The following is a 23,404-nucleotide window of genomic DNA, read 5'->3' as shown; positions in this document are numbered from 1 at the left end:
GAACATGCCTTAAGTTGTCCTCGGGGAGGATTCTTATTTGTCCGTCATAATGAAATCCACGTTTCTATTGCTCATTTGCTAAAGATTTGTCATGATGTTTGCGTTGAGCTTGGCCTTCAGCCTCTGACTGGTGAGAACCTTTCTTATCATCTTGTTGTTGTAGATGATGGTGCTCGCTTGGATATTGCTGCTCGTGGTTTTGGGGGTATTTCACATCAGCATGCCTACTTTATGTCCCATTTTATCAATCAGTACAAGTGTCAAATTGTTGTCACCATAATGAGCAGCAGAAGAGAAGGTAGCCTGTTGTCTGAGAAATGGAAGGAACCTATGCATCAGTATTGGGTTGGGCCAGGTGTTGACTATCTTGTTGCTTACTTCGATCAGCCATACAATGTATCAGAGGAACCCTGTCTGTCTTCACAAGACCACTACATAAAGTGTGTTCCAGTTGACCTGATCCAAGCAGAGACTCAGTTTTCAATGTAATTGTGTATGTTTAATTTGGTCGCTTGTATGTTTGAGCACAAAAAAAAGCAGCTTATGACCAGCAGATGTGTGATGTGGAGATGGGATGTTTCTCACCACTTGTCTTTTCAGCTGCTGGTGGCTGTGGACCAACTGCTGATGTTGTCCTTAAGACATTGGCTTTATGCATTTCCACCTGCCAAGGGAAGCCCTACAGTCATACACTTTGTTGGCTTCAATGCCATATTGGATTCTTTAATATGCTCAGCTGTTTTGTGTTTGCATGGTTGCTGCTCTTCGCCTGGACATCTCCCCGTCCCCTCGATGATTGACCTGACTGAATCTGCATGAGGGGCATAGTTTGAACATTAGAGTAATATTTGTTATTAAGAGTAAATAATAGAGGTTTACTCTTGGTGATATTGATTATTTATTATTGTTAAAGTAAAGTTTTAAAAAAAATATATTATCAATCAATAAGCGCCGCGCGAAGAGTGGGTCTGGCCACGCGAGTAGGCCATCCCACAATCACATCACAAACTTCTACGATGTCACGTGTAAGGGTCAGGTTTAGCCCTAGTCCTACGGGAAGGTTACATCTTGGCGGGCTGAGGAACGCCTTATATAACTATGCGTTAGCAAGGAAACATGGAGGAGCCTGAAGCTCGTCTTGCAGGGTAAGTCAGTGCCTGGAGCTATCGATAACATGTTGACGATGTTTGATTGGCTGGGGATCACGTTTGATGAAGGTGATGTTATTGAAATCACGTGCACCATTACTGCATGTCTACAGGACCTCACGTGGGCGGGACTCATGGTCCGTACAAACAAGTGAGGGGTGTGATATTAATCAATGCTGGAATCTAACTCACCTAACACTTTTAATGTCCCCACTCTACTGAAAACATTACTATTCACAGTAGCAAAGATACACTGATACGATGACTGGTCATCAGTACCATCCACTAGACCAACTCTTAACACACTATTGTTTCGGTCAGCTATATCCACTCCAGTCCATCAATAGTGTTAGTTTTCAGCTCCACTGACAGTCTCATTACTGACAACTACACCATTTTTTCTCTTGATTATTCTCCAATCTGGTACCACAAAGTTAGGATCAGCTCCAGTAAATCCACATGCACAATTTGCCACTTGATTGATGCACACCGCATACAGACACATTTTATTATTCCAGCCATGTATATGTATCTAGATATGAAGTTCATTACAACTTCTGGGCATGCCGCACCTCCAAAAATTGTTCATAACTACAATTTAAAGTTGTACTAAAACTTCAAAGATTAATTTGAAAGGTAATAATAATTACAAACAGTATAATAATAATAATAATAATATGAGCTGACTGCTTAGGCAGAAAACGTGCTAGTATACCACAGCATACAACTATAGCATATTGAATCAGATACAGTACAGGAACACATGTTTGTACTGACTAGTTAGTGCAGAATATTCTACTAACCTGCAGCTACTAGTGCTGTTGTCACAAGATCAAATAATTATAGTGAACAGTTGTTTATTATCCATAGCTTTCTAAGAAGCTTATGTTACACTATAATACCGACTAACTTATGCAACTACAAAATGGCCAGATTAGTAGATATTGCAATTATATTATGTACATGTTGTTGATCCAAGAATGATGACATAATTTGTGCAATATAAAAAGGTACTTTATAGGAAATATAAATAACCTGTGAAACCTGCCATAGATGGTTCTTTATATCATTATGAGAAGTTCATCAACACTTCTGCTACATATTACAGTTAATGGCTTACAAATCAGCCAGGCTTACCAAACAACATCCAATACATTATAAAATTAGCTCCCCAGTGTAGACATGCAAAATTCCTTCCACATTCGCTTAACAAGTGCTTTTTGGTGGAAGTAGTATAGAGCAGCAAACTCAGAAAAAATCTGCACTTTGCAACAAAAGTAGGAAACTTTCCAAATAGTGAGAGACATATCTACAAAAACTGATCTGCACTAATAACAAGATGTTGTTCCCACTTGGATGGTTAATACTGGCTCTATACAGTCTCCATTTACATACAGGCTGCATCTAGCGTAAAACATTTTGCTTACATAAATACAGAACGACAAAATGTTACTACAAACATTTTTGGAAAACAACTCAGGAAACTATGCAGGCATGTGTCACAGCCAACCAGAGGCCAGCTGATTAGCACATGCCTGGCTTAAAAAACTAACACCTCTGAAACTGTTACACATAATCATACGAGAATTTGTCTCACAAAGCTACCACAGACTAAGAACAATCACACTGCTACACACCGCACTGTAAAATTATGACAATTATTATTATTTTAGCTTTAATTGCATGATGATAAAATACTGACAATATTTAGTTGAGAAGCACACAAAGTACTAAACAATATAAATGGTACAAGCAATATGTTCTATACTTTAGACATAATTTAATTTTATGAATTGAATTAGTCCCCATGTACACCAGGGTTGCTGACACTAGGAACATATGTTGATGAAGTTACAATGTCTGGAGTAGTATGCTTCTGATCAGCAGGGTGTTTAAGTTCTACACAAAAAGAAAAACGATTAATGGTTTAGTATAATCTGTACAGCTTACCACATGCCCCACATGTGCCAAATGTTATCTTGTAGCGATGTTTAACACAGGCCCAGGTGATGATAGCAACGGCTATTATTATTATTACTACCAGACAAACAATTACAATGATGATTGCCGTCCTTCGCTGATCATCAGAGTCACTGCCACCTAGTACACAAAGCAACACTATGACAGGTAGTTTTTACAGAAAGCAAAACATGGTAGTGACACTTTTCATGGGTTACTTTGGCGGGTATAATCCATTCACCTAGTTCTACTTTGTCATCAAAAATTTTCTTTCTAAGTTGAATGTGTATTAGCTGAGTTGTGAAATTAAAGGTGGCCACTAACAAATGGCTGCAGTGATAATTTTCAATAATGATGTGTTGACATTATCATTGTTAATATTAATATCATTGCAGCCATTTATTTCACCTTTAATTTCAAAACCTTTTAGCCATTGCTTTTTTGATGGACATGTCATTTTTAGCCTGGTAGATAGATTAACACAGAACATATTAACCATCCCACCTACAAGAACAATCACACAATAACACTTTCATACAGCTACATTATAGACACCCTCACAACTTACGTAGTTAAATTACAGTGGGCGAAAGGTAATCCACTATAACCCTGTATAAGGTATTAAATGATTTGTCCACAACACCCAGGATAGACTGGTATTGTACTTGGTGGATGTCTATATCAAGAGAATCACTTCTGGACAACCAACTACATAACTGAGCACATGCACAAACATTCTAACAGAGCACTCCTAATTATGAGATATTGTTATACGTATTGTGTGCATAAATAACAGATATAAAGAAACTACAAATTAAACTTTATTGTTAGCTTTAAATACGTTATTACACGTAGTATGTACTAAACCACATGTACTCTAAATCACCACACTGAATTTTACTACTTGCAAGGTGCAGGAACACATCATACACACAAACACACATCAGTACTTACATAAATAAATAAAGTACAGGGTATACACACATTCAAATATCAAATTATTAAGTTATTACCATACCTGTTTTACTGCCCATACAAAAAAATCTCAATAGTAGCAGTGAAATTTATCCCGTATTTCACTGGTAGCAGTGAAAAAGTTGTAATTGCAATTTCATTGGCTATAATTTATGTTAACAATGTAGCACCAATTAGTGTTGATGCGTGTTTAGTACATAGTGACAAATTGCAACGCTAATGCAGTGGTATTAACTGGGAATATCATGGGTATAGCAATGAAATTTGGGATAAATACCACTCTTATTGCATTGAAAATGGAAATTTCAATGCAACACTCGTGGTATTTATCCCAAATTTCACTGCTACCTATGCTAGTAGTTACTAGTACAAATTACCCAGGAATTGAATAGTAATAATAAATGAGTCAATTACTCTAATAGAACATTCAATTACTCTAATAGAACAATCATTTGGTGTCCAGTCTGAACAGGGTAAAGTACACAAATCGTCACCATTCAAAATTTTCAAGGGTATTTTTCACAAATCACTTTCCTCAAGGAGATTCACATGTACGCATGGCCTACTGCGATTGGTTCACTACTACTCTGTGAAAAAGAAAGTTTCCATACACACAACTGCTAGTTATGCTATGGCAATGCTTCAATATGTCATGGCAGTTAACCACTTTGATGATGTATTCAGGAGTTCCTGGCACTACAGTGTTCTACAACTCAAGACTTTTGCGTCGACAAACATTTTCAGTTAGCTTCAGTACACTATTGACTGTGTCAATTAATGATGATGACAGGGGGCACAGCATGTAAGGAAACGTTGTAATCATTATGTGCATTTTTTGAAATTATAACGTCACGTGATAAAATAAATTATTGAAGTGAACACGTTGAAGTTTGATCCGTTGTGTTGGGGGACATCTACCATTGAGTGGAGTAAACAAACGTTGTCTGGGATTCCTGAAGTTGATCTTTAGTGATCTTTCGTAACATTTGGCACCCAACGTGGGGCCCCGAGATTCTGACAGACTTCGATTCGACCGCTACATGGAACGTGGCCTAAACTTAAGAATCCTTGGTGCCAGGCAGTAAATGGCACCCGTAGAGGTGATTAACCATATCGTTATATGAGCCATTGTTGTTTTTTGTGCAACCCCTCACAGTCGCATGTAATATTGAGATGGCTCTGTCTGCTGACGACAGAAAGGAGAAGTGTGACCGCTCCAAGACAGTTCGACGGGCGCATCGTGGAGTAACTACTAAGCTCATTAAAGAAGTTGACGAGATAATTGGAACCGACCCCGAAGCAGTAGCTCGTCTGAAGGTGATTCATCAGCAATTAGACAGTAAGATGTGTTTTTAAAATAAGGTTGATGAAGAAATTTTGTTGCTATGTGAAATAAGTGAAATTGAGCACGAAGTAGAAGAGTCAGAGACCACTACTGCAAAAATCATAGAGTGTAAATGTAAAGTTGATGACAGTTTAAAGGGTAGTAGTGCAACCCCACCTCTAATTCCTTCTGCTACGGAAACTCTTGCTCGAACTCATTTACCAAAACTAGTATTGCCCAAGTTTAAGGGCGATGTCACAAAATGGACAGGGTTTTGGGAATCGTTTGATTCAGCTGTCAACCAAAATCGAGACATCTCCAAGGTAGATAAGTTCAATAATCTCCATTCGTTATTAGAAGGGACAGCTGCAAGTGTAATTCAAGGCTTAACTCTGTCTGAGGCTAATTACGACACGGCAATTGAGTTGCTGAAGGGCAGATTTGGGAAACCACAAACAATTATCTGTGCCCACATGGACGAGCTGTTGAAGGTACCGGCTTGTACTAATGATCGCTCTGCCTCCCTTCGATCAGTATATGACAGAATCAATGTCCATATTAGGGGGCTTTCCACACTTGGAATCAAATCAGAGCAGTACGGTTCTCTCCTCATCCCTGTGATTATGACTAAACTCCCTGATAATATCCAATTGCGTATCGCTAGAGAAACGAAAAGTGATGTATGGAAACTTGACGATCTAATGAAAGTGATAAGGGATGAGGTTGAGGCACGGGAGGCAAGTGAAGGTACCAAAGTCACCCAAGGTCAACCTAAACCACCATTGCATACCTATAAGCCAAGCCGTGAGCTTCCTAGTGCAGCCACCTTGTTGTCCAATGAATTTCGTCTTCGGTGTGCTTATTGTGATGGTCCTCATTTTTCAGCTTCTTGCAGTATAGTCAATTCTGTCTGGGAAAGGCGTAATATATTGCTTAGATCTGGTAAATGTTTCAACTGTTTGAAATCCAATCACAAGGTGAAGGATTGTCACAGTAGGCACACTTGTCATACTTGCCACAAGAGACACCATCAGTCCATATGTGACCTTCTAGTAGATAAACTAAGTATACCAGTCATTCAGCAAGATAGTTCTACCAATCAGTCCAACAAGGCTCCTGTAAGTAATACAACAGACACTACTTCTTTGAATGTGACTACGTCAAGGAGTAAGGGCACAATTCTTTTGCAAACCGCTCAAGTAATGGCAGTTAATCCAGTCACTGGCAAGCATCAGAAAATACGGATCCTGTTTGACAATGGCAGCCAGCGTTCGTATATTACTGAGAGTCTTTGCAGTTCTTTGAACTTACAGGCAGAGAATAACAAACAACTGCAATTGAATACGTTTGGTGATAAGAATCACAGAATAAAGAACTGTAGTGTTTTTCAGCTTGAAATCCGGGGTGTATGCACACCTAACCGAACCGGGATTACAGCTCTAAGTTTTCCCGTCATATGTACCACTCTCCCATCTGTTACTCATACTGACACCCTCCCACATCTGGAGGGTTTAGAGCTTGCTGACAACTCCACTGGACTATGTGATAGAATCGACATTTTGGTAGGTTCGGACTTTTATTGGGACTTTGTAAGTGGTGATATCAGGACTAGAGATGAGGTACCTATAGCTGTAAACAGCAGTTTGGGGTGGCTACTGTCAGGTCCAGTGGAATCGACAGCTGTAGCAAACTTGGCATCCTCCCATATGATTGTTGTAGAACCGTTGACCCTGCTGTCATTGCAGATGATGAAGTGATTTGTGCTCTTAAGCAGTTCTGGGAGACTGAATCTCTAGGTATTAATCTTGATGACTCTGAGATGGCGAGTGATTGTTTCTTGCACAATATCACATTTGTGCAAGGACATTATCAGGTTTGCTTACCCTGGAAAAGAGACGTGTCTGAATTATACGACCACTTCAACCTTAGTTTCAATCGCCTTAAATTGTTGCAATCACGTTTGCTTAAGAAACCAGAACTGTTAAGGGAATATGATTGTGTGATCAAGGAGCAGCTTGACAAAGGAATAATTGAAAGTGTAGAGCGACCAACTAGCACATCTGCTAACTGTGAGAAGTTACTTCATTATCTCCCTCATCATGCAGTTGTAAGAAAGGACAGAGAGACGATAAAAATTAGGGTACTATATGATGGGTCTGCTAGAGATAAGGATGAGTCTCACTCCTTAAATGATTGTTTGCTGATGGGTCCTAATTATGTACCGATGCTGTTTGACGTTCTATTGCGATTTAGGACTTACTTGGTTGCACTTACAGGTGACATCGAAAAGGCTTTTTAATGATACACATTTCAGAAGAGGATCGAGATGCTTTGAGGTTCCTGTGGCTACAAGACCCCTTGGATCCAAGGAGTACAGTTGTACATTTTAGATTTACGCGATTAGTTTTTGGGCTGAGACCTTCTCCAGCCATTTTGGGGTCTGTTATCTCTAACCACTTGTCTAGTACCAACATGATGAACCTGCCTTGGTCGGTTTGTTGCAAGACTCGCTTTATGTCGATGACTTGGTGACTGGTGTGACCACTGTAGAGAAAGCCTTTGACATTTACAATGGTTCTAGAAGGCTGATGGCAGATGCTGGTATGAATCTCAGAAAATGAAACTCAAATTCGACTGAGTTGATGAACTTAATCCAAGCAAATGAACACAGTGAGAGTAATGTGGCTGTTGAGGGGAGTTATCCAGTGATGGTTTTTAAGCCCATTTGTAAGTTGATGTTCCAGACCAGCAGACCAAAGAGTGGGGGGGCCAGGCCAGCTGTAAGTTGAAGACCAAAAAGGTCACGGCCTGCTGACAATAGCTGCTCTCCACCAATTATATCTCCTTATTTATAACTACACATACGTAGCTAAGTAACTTGCTACACTGCTTCTCTAAATACTGTGACTGCTCTATTAGAGTATCCAGATCCTGACTGTTCTATTAGAGTATCTCGATCTTTTCTTATAAACAGTGTCCCATAAAAGTGGGGGGGGGGGGGGGCATGGCCCCCCTGGCCCCCCCACCTATGTTCCAGACCAATTGTATTGAGGGTGGAAATTGGGATACTCCAATAACTGGAGAACTAGCTGAACAGTGGAGCAAGGTTGTGTTAGAAATCAATGAATTAAATGGTGTGAAGATCCCCAGGTGTTACTTCAGTGTAGATGGCTGTATCGTAAGCAAACAAGTCCATGGTTTTAGTGATGCCTCGAGGAGTGCTTATGCAGCAGTGGCATACATTCGTACTGAATATAGTGATGGAGTGGTGGACATCAGGATAGTTGCATCAAAGACTAAGGTATCCCCAATAAAGCGCCAATCAATCCCACGACTAGAACTTATGGCAGCACTGTTACTCTCTCGGTTGGTTTGTTTCACATTATCAGCACTTAAACTAGAGGTTGAAGTATACTACTGGACTGATTCCATGTCTGTGCTTTATTGGATACAACAAACAAAACCCTGGAAGCAGTTTGTACATCACAGGATCCAAGATATTTGCAAACTTACAGATACTCATCGGTGGAGGCATTGTCCGGGAGTTTTAAATCCAGTTGATCTTCCTTCCAGAGGAGTGAGTGCCTCGGAGTTAGCAAATAGTCGAATTTGGTGGAAACGTCCAGCGTTTCTACAGCTGAACCCTGACAAATGGCCACAATAAGAAACTATAATTTCAGATGAATATGCTGAAGGAGAAGTTATCAAGACCCAGTCCACTGTTTCTCATGTTTTCTCAACCACAGTTACTGTAGTAAGTAACCCACAGTTACTGTAGTAAGTAACCTGGAGCAAGTCTTGAATCCTCACAAGTTCAGTACACTTAACAAGCTATTGAGGGTGACTGCCTTTGTGCAACGTTTTGTGAAGAGAATTACAAAACGTTCTTGTGCAACAACAGTGGTAGGTTCGGAATTGTCGGCAGATGAATTGAAGGAAGCAAAATCGAATTGGATCAAGGCAGTCCAGTTGGCACAATTCCACCCCAAACTAAGTGTCTTACAAGCCGGGAACAGAAAACCTACTCCTAGAATCAGTCAATTTGGCTTATTTCTTGATTCCGATAATGTCATCAGATACCAAGGAAGACTAGGAAATTCCACGTTGCAACTTGCTAGTGAGAATCCCATCTTGCTCTCTGCTGTGCATCATTTTGTTGATCTTCTTATCCAGGAGATACACTTGAACACAAATCACAGTGGAACAACAGAAGTAGTTTCGATCCTGAGGGAGGAGTATTGGATTTTTAGGGCCAGACAAGCAGTAAAACGAATCTTGCATAAGTGTGTGACATGTAAACGCTTTGAAGGACTCCCTTATGCTTCTGTCAATCCACCAGATTTGCCATTGGAGCACGTGTCAGAGGATCCACCATTTAGCCATACCGGTATTGATTTTGCTGGTCCTTTGTACATACACAATGACAACGAAGACAAGTCAAAGGTGTATATTTGCCTATTCACATGCGCATCAACACGTGCAGTCCATTTGGAGTTGATATTTAGTTTGAATGTTACTTCATTCCTATTAGCATTTCGCAGGTTTGTTGGACGTCATGGGCTACCGAATACCCTACTGTCTGACAATGCCAAGACATTTCGTGCGGCATTAAAGGAAGTGTGCAACAACTCCTGAAGTACTTCAATATTTCACGAATCGTCAGATCACCTGGAAGTTTATAGTAGAGCGAGCCCCCTGGTGGGGGGGCTTTTGGGAGAAAATGGTAAGGACAGTGAAGATGGCTTTGAAAAAAACCATGGGAAAAACTACCCTAAGTTTAGAAGAGATGAGCACTGTACTGGTTGAAGTGGAATCTGTAGTAAATGCACGACCTCTCACTTATGTGGAGGATGATCAAGATGGTTTGAGTTACACATTGAGTCCCTCACACCTACTACATGGTAGACGCGTTACTTATTTGCCTAATTCGGGCCACTTTGAGGTAATCAGCACTCACTCTGCTTTAACTAAAAGGTATAAACATCAAAAAAGGGTACTATCTCAGTTCGTGCAGTTGTGGCGTAAACACTACTTGCTTAATTTGAGGGAGAATCACACAGTGAAGCATCATGCACCACCTGGAATTACACCCATTTCTGTTGGAGATGTGATTATTATGAAGGACGATTTGACCAAAAGAGTATTTTGGAAGTTGGGAATTGTTCAAGAGTTAATCAAAGGTCATGATTCTAAGGTCCGAGCTGCACTAGTCAGGTTCCCAACAGTAACATTCTTTTGAGAAGGAGTATTACTCACTTGATACCTGTGGAACTACAAGCTGAATAGAAGGTTAACTTTGTTATGTTAAAACATTTACTGTATTCAAATTCGTTACACTTTCATTGTTACTAGGTTATTAAGTTGTACATTATTTTAGTTCATTTTGTTGATTCATTAATTGTACATGACCCAACCCGGGGAGTGTAAGGAAATGTTGTAATCATTATGTAATATGGTGTGTGTTTTTTGAAATTATAACGTCACGTGATAAAATAAATTATTGAAGTGAACACGTCGTAGTTCGATCCGTTGTGTTGGGGGACATCTGCCATTGAGTGGAGTAAACAAATGCTGTCTGGGATTCCTGAAGTTGGTCTTTAGTGATCTTTCGTAACACAGCATGACTATTGTTGTACGGATGCATATAATACACAGTAGAATTCCAGGGGAAGTCTGGGGGTGCAATCCCCAAAAACTGCAGGATTTTTTGAAGGCTTGAAAAACAGTTTAAAATTTATGCTAAAAACATGAAAAATGCTAAAAATAACAATACTGCAACTTTCCTCCAAGATGTTTTTTTTCAGTAGGGGGTAGGGGGCATGGCCTTCCCTTAGAATCGCCTTTGGATGACAGTACAGCTCTAGCTAATACATGACACATGCGTATGATGGGAAACAATTCAGAAAAACAAAGCAGATTATGACAGTTGGTCATTGGACATTACTACATAGGGTCAAGGATGACCACTTTCCACTAAAAGAGATCGATATACTCTAATGGAACAGTCAGCTACTGTAATAGAGCTGTCTCAGATGTTTGACCATTATTTCAAGCACTGCTTAGGCTAGCCCTTATGTGGTTCCAGTAACCAGACACAACCCCTTCAAGTAAACACGACAAAACAGAAAGCTATAACCTTTAATACAGAACATAAAACAGCCTTTATTCATTGAAGTTGTTTGCTCATGTGGGACAGACATACCGACACGCAGACACGCGGTTTTTGCCAAACTGATTTCAGGAAACCAGCTATGCGCCCACAGCTCCAGCAATGGGCACATGCCTGGTTTAAAAATTTGTCCAACTGGGATATTAAACCTACTCCTTTCACCAAAGTGTATGCTCTGCACCTTTCTATCATGTTCACACACTCTTCAACAGCCTTTTAAAATGTCTTGCGGTATGATTATATTTGCTAGAATTAAAAATTTCAGTCCAGATCTAACTACTCACAACTTTAACAACACAAGTAGTGATTAATTTGAAAAACTTCCCCCACACACACAAAAAAAATCTACTATGTCCTGAAGACTCCTGATAATAATATTGGTATTTGTCCAATTATGTTATATTCTGGGGTCTTGATAACTAGAGGTGCACTGATATCAGTATCAGCATTGGTACCGATATCAGTATCAGCATTGGTACCGATATCACCATATTAGTGAAAAGTTAACTTTATAGCAGATATGAGCAGATATTACACATAAGTATTATTGTCTAAATTACCCTATGGTTGACTTAGTAGTACAACGGTTAAAGCATGAGTCTCAAGTTGCAAAGGTTATCATAATGGCCATAGTTCAAATGCTGAGGTGGTTATATTTTTATCACTATCTTTTTCACAACTCTTATTTTTCTTTGCGTATGTTTTAGTGACCATCTTTTAAGCTTTTTGCATTTATTAATTGTTTACTGTAGTGTCCATACTGAAAAACTTGTATTTTCAGATATCGGTATTGGAATCGGATTTTTTGTAGCCAATATATCGGTTATCGGTATATTGGAAAAATTTCCTTATCAGTGTAGCCTCTATTGATAACTGAAGCTACAACTGTTACTAAACTGGGCTCCTACAGAGCACAGCAAGGCAACTAGTCCAGAATTTCATGGTTTCTAACACATACACACACACACACGTAAGCACACACACACACACACACACACACACACACACACACACACACACACACACACACACACACACGCACACACACAAACACACGCACACACACAATCATGCATACATACATGCACACACAGTGACACACATGCACTATATACCTACCACACATTAAGGCTGAGCGATATTATCGTTTTAACAATATATTGCGATATTTTGAGAGTATCAATATCACAATATTTTGTTATTAACTATCGTGATACCATTCCTATACATTTTCTGTCATTAAAAACTCATTTGTTATGCTGTACTAGGCTAAGAATCCTTGTAAGTGATAAAGCCTACCCACCTGGTTACCCCTGCAGAGAGGTGTGAACACTATAACATAACCTCAAAGCATGTGTTACAATAACTGTTACTGTAAACAAGAATGATAGTGGCTAGTTTGGTACTGCGTACCTTCATCCTGCGGAATACTGAACAATACACTGTGTAGTACCAGCTATGATTGACTTATGTATAGGTTAGGAACCTAGACCGAGGCTCTTCGTGGTTTTAGAAACTGAGCGAAGCGAGGTTTCTAAAACACGAAGAGCCGAGGGCGTGGTTCCTAACCGACTTAGAAAATGCGGGCGTTATATATATCGCTATGTAGGTGGAACCACAGTTATGTCGTTTCAAAATCGTCACAGCGTTAAAACAAGTCATGCGACCATGGCCAGTAGAGAAGATTGAACGTGTTTTCGAATTAAAAGCTTGTAACTAGCTACATTATCGCTGCTTCTGTTAGCTGGTGGATCAAACAAAGAGTGATAGCTACTGTGACAATAAAGTTAAAGCCAGCACTACCAAGGGTTTAAAGTAAGTGGTAACATTGTTGTCAATGGTTAATAATACTTGGCCTGGCGCTAGGCCTTCTGTGACTAAGCCAGTATATACACGATTTCACACCTACATAACTTTTTTTTATAAGAAACAAATAAACATTCTACAAGAAAGCTTACCTATTTAGTTCTTTTAATAGGGAGTCCGCTTAAAGTACAGTAAAAGCATATTAAACAGGCTTGAAACATTGACGGGCATTAAATAGAACTCTGTTATATTTCTGGAATTCTCCGCTTATGATAGCAAACGTACCTACAACATTATAGTCTAGCTCCCATAATCGAATTGGCGTAGGTGTGCTTATAAAAGGAATGGAGTAGGTCAAGCTCTGTTGGTCTATGGGCTCTTAGCCTGTATATGCTTTGCAGAGCATGCATAGCAAATCAATGATCAAAAGTGAGATTTGCAATGCTGAGGTCTATCTGCTAGCAGGTTTCTAACCATTTTAGAAACCTACTAGCAGGTTTCTTCATGGTTTTTAAAGACCTCATTATCTGCCAAAGATCAAAGCATACTATGCATAGCATTTTCTAAGTGTAAGTATCGTGAACTATTCAGTATCATGAATAGTGGCTTTAGTATCAATCATGATACTAAAATGGCAGTATCGCTCAGCCCTACCACACATTTATACACGTGTGCACACAATACATATATTTATCATAAACTGTACAGTACAACAGAAATTCTTGAATACTGCATATACACATCACATTCTTACCCTGTGAATTCATTGTACTAGATGGTGATACCACTTGTGTTGAAGTTGTTGTTGTTCTTATTGTGGTGGTGGTCGTTGTTGTCACTGGTATAGTAATTGATAAATTTATTAAAATATTAATATATTTGAACTAGTGTACATCATACACAACATGCATTGTGTATCAGAGATACCTGTACCTTCATGTATAAGTCATGAAAGTATTGGTGGATATCAGCATTGAAATCGGGTCAGACCCACTGACCCAGATGTGACCCGGATTAACTAAAGACGAGGCGTGCGATTCGGGCTCGAGACTAGGTTTGTTTTGAGCATTCGATTCGTGTTGAAATGAGTAGATATGTGATAACTAAGCTGGTAAGTAATCAGTCAGTGGGTTTGGTCCACGTAGGTACTGTGAGTTTACAGACAGTAATTGGGTGTGGCTTCATGCATACCTAGTATTACAATTTCCCGATATATTAAAAGTGGGTGTGGCTCACAAAAGTACTTATCCTGCTGCAAGACTAGACTATGTACAACTCATATAATAATTGATTAGTGCTCCACATAAGCTTGCAGACAGCAATGGACACGGTTTGTGTGCTGCAGACTGCACTCACCAATAAATGGGCGTGGCTGGGCATATGTTGTAATGCTATAAGTGGGCATGGCTCATGAAAGAGCTACATGACTAGCGTTAATAAGTTTCCATGTTGTCAAACTAACAATTTAGTTTCTCACATGATCCAATCCGGGTCAGACCCAGACAATCTGTAAACCGGGTCGGACCCAGATGACCTGGAGAAAATGTGACCTGGTTGACCCGACCCGGTTTCAACGCTGGTGGATATTAATACAAAGAATTGCAGTTTTTGCTCCCGTTATCCAGTATTTCTTGGTATCCACTAATATATAATTTTAATCAAGTTGATAATAAACATTCAACTGTTAATCTGTAGTTACTATCCAAAGTTGGATATATAACACAAGTAAAAGTTACTCATGGCTAACTGGCTATAATGCATTTTGCATTTGTGTGGTCACCACCAAACCATCAACACATAACTTAATTGAATACCAAAGACCTGATATCTGGCTTCCCTCATCAATAATACTAAAAGTATGTAATAGCACAAGAATGCTAACTTGTAGCTCAAGGCACTCTAACATATTAGTCATCATGGTAATATGAATTCTAATGTCCTACGTAATGCACAGAAACAAACAAAAAGGGTTTGTGAAGATACTTATAGCAAGAGTTAATAATAAGAGAGGAGAGTGTCTAACGCCGTATAGTCCTGTAATAGATGATTGCGCAGAAGTTAAACGGCTTCTTTTCCGTGTAACATACAGACTGGCTAGTATATTTTCGCATTTAACCACAAAGGCTATCCCAGACAAAGGGAGTGCGTTCAACTCGATGTTCAAGTTCACCACGAAGAGCATCACTCTGTTGCGTAAAGAAGTGTGGCTGCTAACCTTGAAGATAACTCTGGGGAGAGCGTCTGAGAAACCAATAAACAATGAACCAAAGGCGGAGTATCACTTCGAATTTTCACTGCGTCGCCATGTTACCCTACCTTTGAGCATTCTTCAATTGAAGGAGCACTGTTCCCCATACAGCTCAGTTTTAGTTCAGTCTTCGAATATTCTCGAGGATTCATCACGGTGCAGCTAAACTAATTGCGGTAAGGAAACGAACAAATACTAGAAGCCTATACGTTACATGGAAAGGAAGCCGTTTAACTTCTGCGCAATCATCTATTACAGGCCTATACAGCGTTAGACACTCTCCTCTCTTATTATTAACTCTTGCTTATAGTCTATGACATGCATTCAACACTTCATGATCACAATCTCCTAAGCTTATTCTACATACCAGTTGGCATGACGCCAGCTATTACCATCAGATCAACTCCTTCTCCTTGACATATGTGGTTTCTAGGGACAACACTGATCATGTATGATGTTCCATTAGTTAGTCCATTAAAGGAATACTGAGTGTCATTAGTACTGGTTGATGATATTATAGTACCAGCTGCAGTCAGTTGTATACCATAGGATACTGATGATGTACTAGTCCATGATATAGCAATGACAGTGGCTCTTACGAAGTCTACTGCAACATTGCCAATTGATGGAGTACCTGTAAACATATAATAAATGTTATTTATTGTATGAATTGAGCATCAACATTGTACTCATATTTGTACTCATATTTGTACACAAAATTCACAACCGTGACCACACTATATAAACAAGTATAAGGAAAAATTAGGAACTTTAAGCTGGATTAGGGATCAAAGAACAAAAAAGCAGGGAAACAAGGGAACAGCTAAAAAGTTGTGAACCAAGGGAGGTTCCTGCAAATATACTAGCGGACATCTAATCCATACTCTTCGATCTATAACCATGACTGAATTAGAGATTACATGTCCACCAGGTATAGGCAACCTCCCTTGTTTCACTTTTTACCTGTTCCCTTGTTTCCCTGCTTTTTTGTTCTTTGATCCCTAATCCAGCTTAAAATTCCTAATTTTTCCTTCTACTTGTTTGTTTACTTTTTTATAACACAATTATGACTACTGAATCCACATGTACCACATTAAAAGAAAGAATGGTGTCAGGCATTCCATAAAATAATTTTATGTCTCAGTGTGTACCCCAATAATCAATTATGAACTGAAAAGTGAGGTGGCCATCATACTTCGTTTGTAGCTATGCTCTGCTAGTTACACAGCATTACAAATGAAGAACAGTACAAGAAACTTCTCTGTAATGAATCCAGTCGCTACAGAAAATGCAGGCGAAAAGCATGACATAGTCAGAGAGAAGCCGTATCACACTATCGCAAATCAACACCTTGCGTTGTCAACGAAAAGAACTGGAACACAAAGGAGGACAATGGTAAGTCCACGTTACGTGCATTGTATGTACAGTGGTTGGTGAAAAGGCACATCTCAGAACGAAGCGACGTTGCTCGGAACGAAACAACGTCAAACAGTGAAAAAATCAAGCCCATAGCCTTATCCATTTTTGAGTTATGCTTGGCTGAAGGAATCGGTTAGTTAGTTACTCAGTAGAAAGTCCAGTTTAATAGGAACAAAAATAGAATTATGCAAACAAGTCAGGTTTTCGGTCAGCGGGTCACATATACGAGTATCTAAGCTATTTCAGAGACCTGAGGAATGGTACAATAATCACTCAGGAAGAAGCCTAAGGTAACCATCCATACTGATGGTCTCTAAATAGCATAGATATGCATAATGAATATTTTAGATTATGTCTGTGCAAGCAGCTGCTGGCTTTAGTGTCTAAAATAACTCATTCATTACAGCATAGTAAAATACATAACTACAGCTCACTTAACACAGTTAATGTTCCCATATCACTCTCAACATTATCATTCAGTATAGCAAAGATACACTGATATGATGACTGGTCATCAGTCTCACTCACTGGACCGACTCTTAATACACTGTTGTTTCCATTAAGTGGATCAGCTATCCATTCCAGTCCATCATTAGTGTCTCTATTAATCTCAGTTCCACTGATAGTCTCATTACTAACTATTACTCCATTTCTATTCCTCTCAATGATATGCCAGTTGGGCACTACCAGGTTAGGATCAGCCTCAGTAAATCCACATGTAAAGTTAACAAACTGATTTACACACACTGTTGTGTTTTGTGGACCATTAGTGATGATCACAGCTGAATTGATAATATAAAATACAGGTAACAATGAGGTACCAGTATTACACAGTATACAGTACATGCAAGGTGGCATTTAGCTTAAAATGTTCACCATGGATCGAGATATGGTTGTAGCCCTGTGATCACTTGAGATACTGAATGAAGGCAATTTTATTGAAGAAATGACGATGATCTTGTTTATGTCTATCGCATCATAAATAAACACATGTGACACACATATCACTGTGGCTACAGAAATGACACAAATTTTTGTAGTCTCCATGAGCACATGAGCAGGCAGGTGAACAAGATAGGTTTAACTGATTTGATACTGGAATGGCTCGATAAAAACGTATATACATGTTTCCCTTTGTAGTATGTGTAAATTTGCCATATATCACTTTGACCAAGTAATCTTTCCAACACCGAATTTCAGCACATGGTACCAAAGTCTAACCAACAAAAACTTCTCTGTACAATAAACACACAGAATCAGTTTTTGGATGACTTCAAATCATTCGGCACTTGTAATACATATAATCTACACCATTAAAGTACAAACATTATCACACTTTGCACTAACTGTTGCTTTAAAGTGTGATATCTTCTTGATTGATTAATAAACACCTCAGGCCATTTAATGAGTGACATAACTCTCCCTTCACCTTGGGACCAAAATGTCCTGACCTTGTTAAGCAGGCAGCTACACTATAGGCTCGTCACTTTGTACATGAACAACACACTAGCAATTTGGACAGGTGTAATACACAGTGACCTTATTTAGCAGGTGCTACATCAGGCAGGTCACTTTGTATAAAAATGACATATTTACACATTACAGAGGCTAGACAAGTTTACTGTATAGTCATATACAATACAGTGGAACCCCTCTTAACGGACACCCCTGAATGGTGGATAGCCTGCACTTTATAATGGACAATTAATAAAGTCCCTAATGCAACTTCCAATACCTGTGTGTATTAATGCCCACTCAATAGCGGACACCTCTCTATTCCGTAAACCAGACACTGCACAATCCCCAGACATGGCTAGCACTAGGGCTGAGCGATTATGAAATTTTGCTACCTTCACGACTGTAGTATGCAACATAACATGATTATGATAACAATCACGATGTTATATTTTTACATGCATCAAACTATCATATATGCACAACTTCATATAAATTACAAAACAAGGTGAAATTGTGTACAGACCAGTTATACTTCAATACAAACAGTATAATGAATAATAGTGTCCTTAGAAAATTCAATGGTTTGTAATAGGTAAGCTTTTTCAGTAGTAAGATTTATTCACACAATGAACTGTCTCAGAAGTGTAGGCTAGTTTTCCAATCAAGTTCTTCCAGCCCTAGTAAGCACTACAGTACAACACCTCGCTAATCGTGGATACAAGTAACCAAGGTTCATTACCAGTTACAACAATCAATCGAACTACATCATTTAGCTAATGCAGAAAGTGTGAGACAAAGTGCTGAAGTTACGAGAAGCCATATGAATCCATATACAAGTACCACTGTTAATTTTCATACCTTCTGCAAATATTGGCTGGTGCACTTTAAGAATAAACTACACTACAGGATAAACTACATAATCTGTATAGCCAACCATCTTGATTACTAATCAAATACAGAGTAATCCGGATAAGTCTTTAAGTGAGCATGGTACCATAACCCACCACTTGGTCTAGTCTTGTGCATTAAAACTGACTATTTAAAATTTTTAGAAAACCCTTTAAATAGGACACCTTCATACAAAGGACATATTTCATTTCCTTAATGGTGTCCGTCTTAGAGAGGTTCCACTGTAGAACCTATGTCTGTACAAAAAAAGGAAACCTCTCTATAATGGCAAACTATATACATTCCCTCAAAACAGACAATCACACACTGTCAAAAGCAGCCACCTGCCTATTAAGGCCAAGACTACTAGACGTAAAGGTGACTGGTTCCACGTGCACTGCAATCTACTTTACATACAGCCCTATAGCAGCTGGTAACTTGTACATACAGCAATATATAAGGCTGAAATGAACATATGAAAACATGGTTGACAGTTGTCTCCGTACCTATCAAGGACTCAAATCAGTGGTTCTTATTTTGTCAAAGTCAACCTTTGCACAGTACGAGCTCAAGATCATTCTCACAAGTTTAAGATGTACTAAAAGTCCAACTCATGATGAATAACACAGAATTCACACATGACGAAGATCCTTGGCGTTTGAAGTAGAACATAAAAATCGCTCAGATATTTGCAGCTAAGCGTAGTATTCTGGGGAAAGCTATTAATTCTTTTAACAAAACGTCTTTGAAGTACTACTGTGGAATCTTAAATAGAGAACCACAAATCAAATAACATAATCAAACTGTTTGGATTTTTTGCTCATTGTATTGTTCAAACTATTTGAATACTCAATTTGGTATTTGTTTCAGGTCTAGTTCAAAGTAGAAATATACCAACAACACATACACACAGTACGCTTGCAGGTTTTATCTATGGTGTTCAATGGACCAAATATGTGATATGCACATTCATCATTGTTACCTGCTAGTATCACTTCACTGAGGTATACAATCACCATGAAAGTTTGGATCTTCATTAGTTTTCTTTGCCTACAGAAATGAAATAAAAAGACACATCATAACTATACAGGATGTTATATGTTCATTCTGTAGCACAGAATAATAACAAATGTTCATAGTTTGAAATTACATGCTGTAAGGTGCATGCACGCATATACACAAGGTGCATGCACGCACACACACAAGGTGCATGCACGCACACACACAAGGTGCATGCACGCACACACACAAGGTGCATGCACGCACACACACAAGGTGCATGCACGCACACACACAAGGTGCATGCACGCACACACACAAGGTGCATGCACGCACACACACAAGGTGCACAAGTATACGTACACTACACGGGGCAGTGATCATGACCTCTCTCTCATGCAGCATCTTGAGCTTGGCTACACTGTCAATATTAGATTGTCAATAGCCATTGTCCAGGATTCATTTTAGGAAGATGCTAATGTTGACGGACACAGTGTTACACCCCTCCCCCCACCCACTCTTAGCAAATCAGATGCATGTTCATTAATCCTTTTCAGATTACAGTAAAACAGACAAAGTAGGTAACACTCTTACTGTGGGACTACTTGCATATGCCAATTTTAAAACACACCGTCACATTACATGGACCAAGATGTTACTACAGAACTCTCCTAGTCAAATTGCATTAGCACATGCAAGACATTTTGATCAACGGACATTTGACCTTGATTTTGGTTTGTTACAACAAAAGATATTTAGGTGCTAAATGAATGATTGTCAAATGCCCCATAGTAGGGCTAAAGTTTTGGGTCAATTCCCCCTACCTGAATACTTAATGACCAGTGCCATTTGTTTCAATGAAATCTACATGACAATTATTGTGTGTTATGCACCTATCAATGTATTACCCCACCTTCAGCCCCCTTCGGGTGTAGGTGGGCCATGGCATTACCAACATGTGTGCTACAATATACCGGTATAACTTCTTGACTACGCCGCGCCATTAATTCATGTATTAAATTCTCATTCACGGGTACTTCATACGTACGCCACGCATGGTTGTACCATTCGGGTACTGTACACACATACCTTCCTGCTTGGTATTTCTATCAGAATGATCAATTTCAGGTTTCAACGGAAGGCAACAACACCTTAGCGATGAAAACACCGGTGATTACATGTTACGTAACGGAATTAAGAATTCTTCAATCAACACTCGTGACTTGCATACTTGCATACACATGGCTTTAGCACGTGCTGAAAGACCCGGTTGCACGTGACAGAGCAAGAAAGACCGGATGTTTAGCTCGTACCAGTTCAGCACGGCCAGTGGTATTAAAATAACTTGTGGCTGAATGCGTTCAATCTGTTTTGTGTACTGTATGTGTGTTACCGAGCCATTCTGTGGCAGAGATTCCACTCCTAGCGGTGTCACTCGAGGTGTCACTCTTGGACTGTATTAATACTATCTGCGACTGTGGTCAGTGAAAGTGGAAATCAATGAACAAGGCCGATTTTAAGTGAAAGGCAATGGTCAAGTTATGCAGTCAAAGCAAAAATTAATGGGATTATGTCAGTGGTCAAGAATGAACGAAAAGTTTGGTCCGGATCAAAAATTGGTTTGGCTGGTCTGGCCTGACCAAATTAGTCTGGGACAATCTGGTCAAATGACCAAACGTGTAAGCCAACTTTGGCTCTCCTCACCTATAAAACTGTCTTGTTTGTGGTCACTCAACAGACTCAAGTCAACTTATATGATCATCCTTCAGACCCATGCATTCTATATTTCAAGCCCTTATTGATTGGTGATTAGACTATAACTCAAACACGCGTATTTTTATAGCTAGTACTAGTCAATGTGCACTGAGGGATTGCCATATATTGCCCCACAAACCCCCAAAATTCTCTATGAGAGTCCCAATATTTACATACTTCAAAATATTTCTAAATACAATATTAATTTTTATATTTCATTTGTACTTTACCAAGATGTAATGATATATGAAATGAAACAGTAGATGACTAGAGACTCAACAGCTAGGATGCAGTCAATTACTCCAAACATTCGTCATAGATACCTACCCACCATCCAAAGCCATCTTCATCATGAATTTAGTCACCATGGCGAGTAAGTAATCCCATAACTATAATAATACTATATCTGCTTACACTTGTAGAGTACTTCCATCTCCAGGTCCACATTCTGGCAATTATTGTTACTTACATTAGCATAACTCAAATTCCATGTTAACCACTATAGGTCCCTTTTCCTATGCCCCCTCACATATTATTAAGTGTTCAATATACTCCACTGCAATAGTCATTCATTATAATAAAGCAACCAAGCACCTTATTTAATTTTAGTGCATAAATTGATTTTGCAAATTCTACAAACCTGGTGGCAACTGTAACTGCCTTTACCAGATTTTAAATCCATTTCAGATTAAAAGTAAAGTATAGTGACAACTTTTCATAAGTTACTGTATAACACACATCAGCACAATGAAATAAAGTGAGCATAATATTGAGCATAATAAGGGAAAATTTGAGCAGTGCAGCATAGCTAATAGGCATATAAAAATGAGCATAATAGGCTGCTAAGGATGGTCCTTACATGTAGGTCTTAAATAAACTGAACAGTACAGTGTAGCTGCTAAGGTACATGTGAACATTGATAATACATAATTAATACGCCAGCATGGACACTCATGCTACACTTGTATGGCTTTATCTGGTAGCTGCATACATGTAATCTTGTACAGTGGCAACTGTTTGCTACACTTTTCTGTATAGGTCACTGAGCTGCATGCTGCTGCATGGTGGCTGGCTGGCTACGTACCATATCATGTGAATCTCAAATCTATGCATATGGCTATATACATGTTCATTTGGAGCATACAGCGGACATAGATAACTTCTGAGAGGTCATGCCCACATGCTAGGCTAGGTCTGATCATGAGATGTGGTACAGGGTAGGTACTGTAATTTAGACTATTTCCACTGTGTTGTTT

General features: G+C 39.1%; 1 protein-coding gene across 2 annotated transcripts in view; it reads right to left on the bottom strand.

Moving 5' to 3' along the window:
- Positions 1-2,792: 2,792 nt before the first annotated feature.
- Positions 2,793-23,404, bottom strand: part of LOC136265242 (NACHT, LRR and PYD domains-containing protein 3-like) — a 151,479-nt gene continuing 130,867 nt past the window's right edge. The window contains exons 2-8 of one of the 2 annotated variants that reach the window (XM_066060112.1): positions 21,483-21,582; positions 20,377-20,444; positions 17,483-17,830; positions 15,997-16,263; positions 14,136-14,219; positions 3,099-3,248; positions 2,793-3,047 (exon numbers count right to left, since the gene is read on the bottom strand). In XM_066060112.1, the coding sequence (XP_065916184.1) occupies positions 2,947-3,047; positions 3,099-3,248; positions 14,136-14,219; positions 15,997-16,263; positions 17,483-17,830; positions 20,377-20,431 (1,005 nt within the window). In that variant the 5' untranslated portion in view covers positions 20,432-20,444; positions 21,483-21,582 and the 3' untranslated portion in view covers positions 2,793-2,946. Of the gene's footprint in view, positions 3,048-3,098; positions 3,249-14,135; positions 14,220-15,996; positions 16,264-17,482; positions 17,831-18,647; positions 19,194-20,376; positions 20,445-21,482; positions 21,583-23,404 lie in introns of those variants that run through there. The other variant, XM_066060103.1, reaches the window with a different exon arrangement.

The sequence above is a fragment of the Dysidea avara genome, chromosome 1 (assembly GCF_963678975.1).
Source record: "Dysidea avara chromosome 1, odDysAvar1.4, whole genome shotgun sequence".
Lineage (NCBI taxonomy): Eukaryota > Metazoa > Porifera > Demospongiae > Dictyoceratida > Dysideidae > Dysidea > Dysidea avara.
The sequence above is the reverse complement of the archived record's forward strand: the minus strand, read 5'-3'. Positions and strand labels throughout refer to the sequence as shown.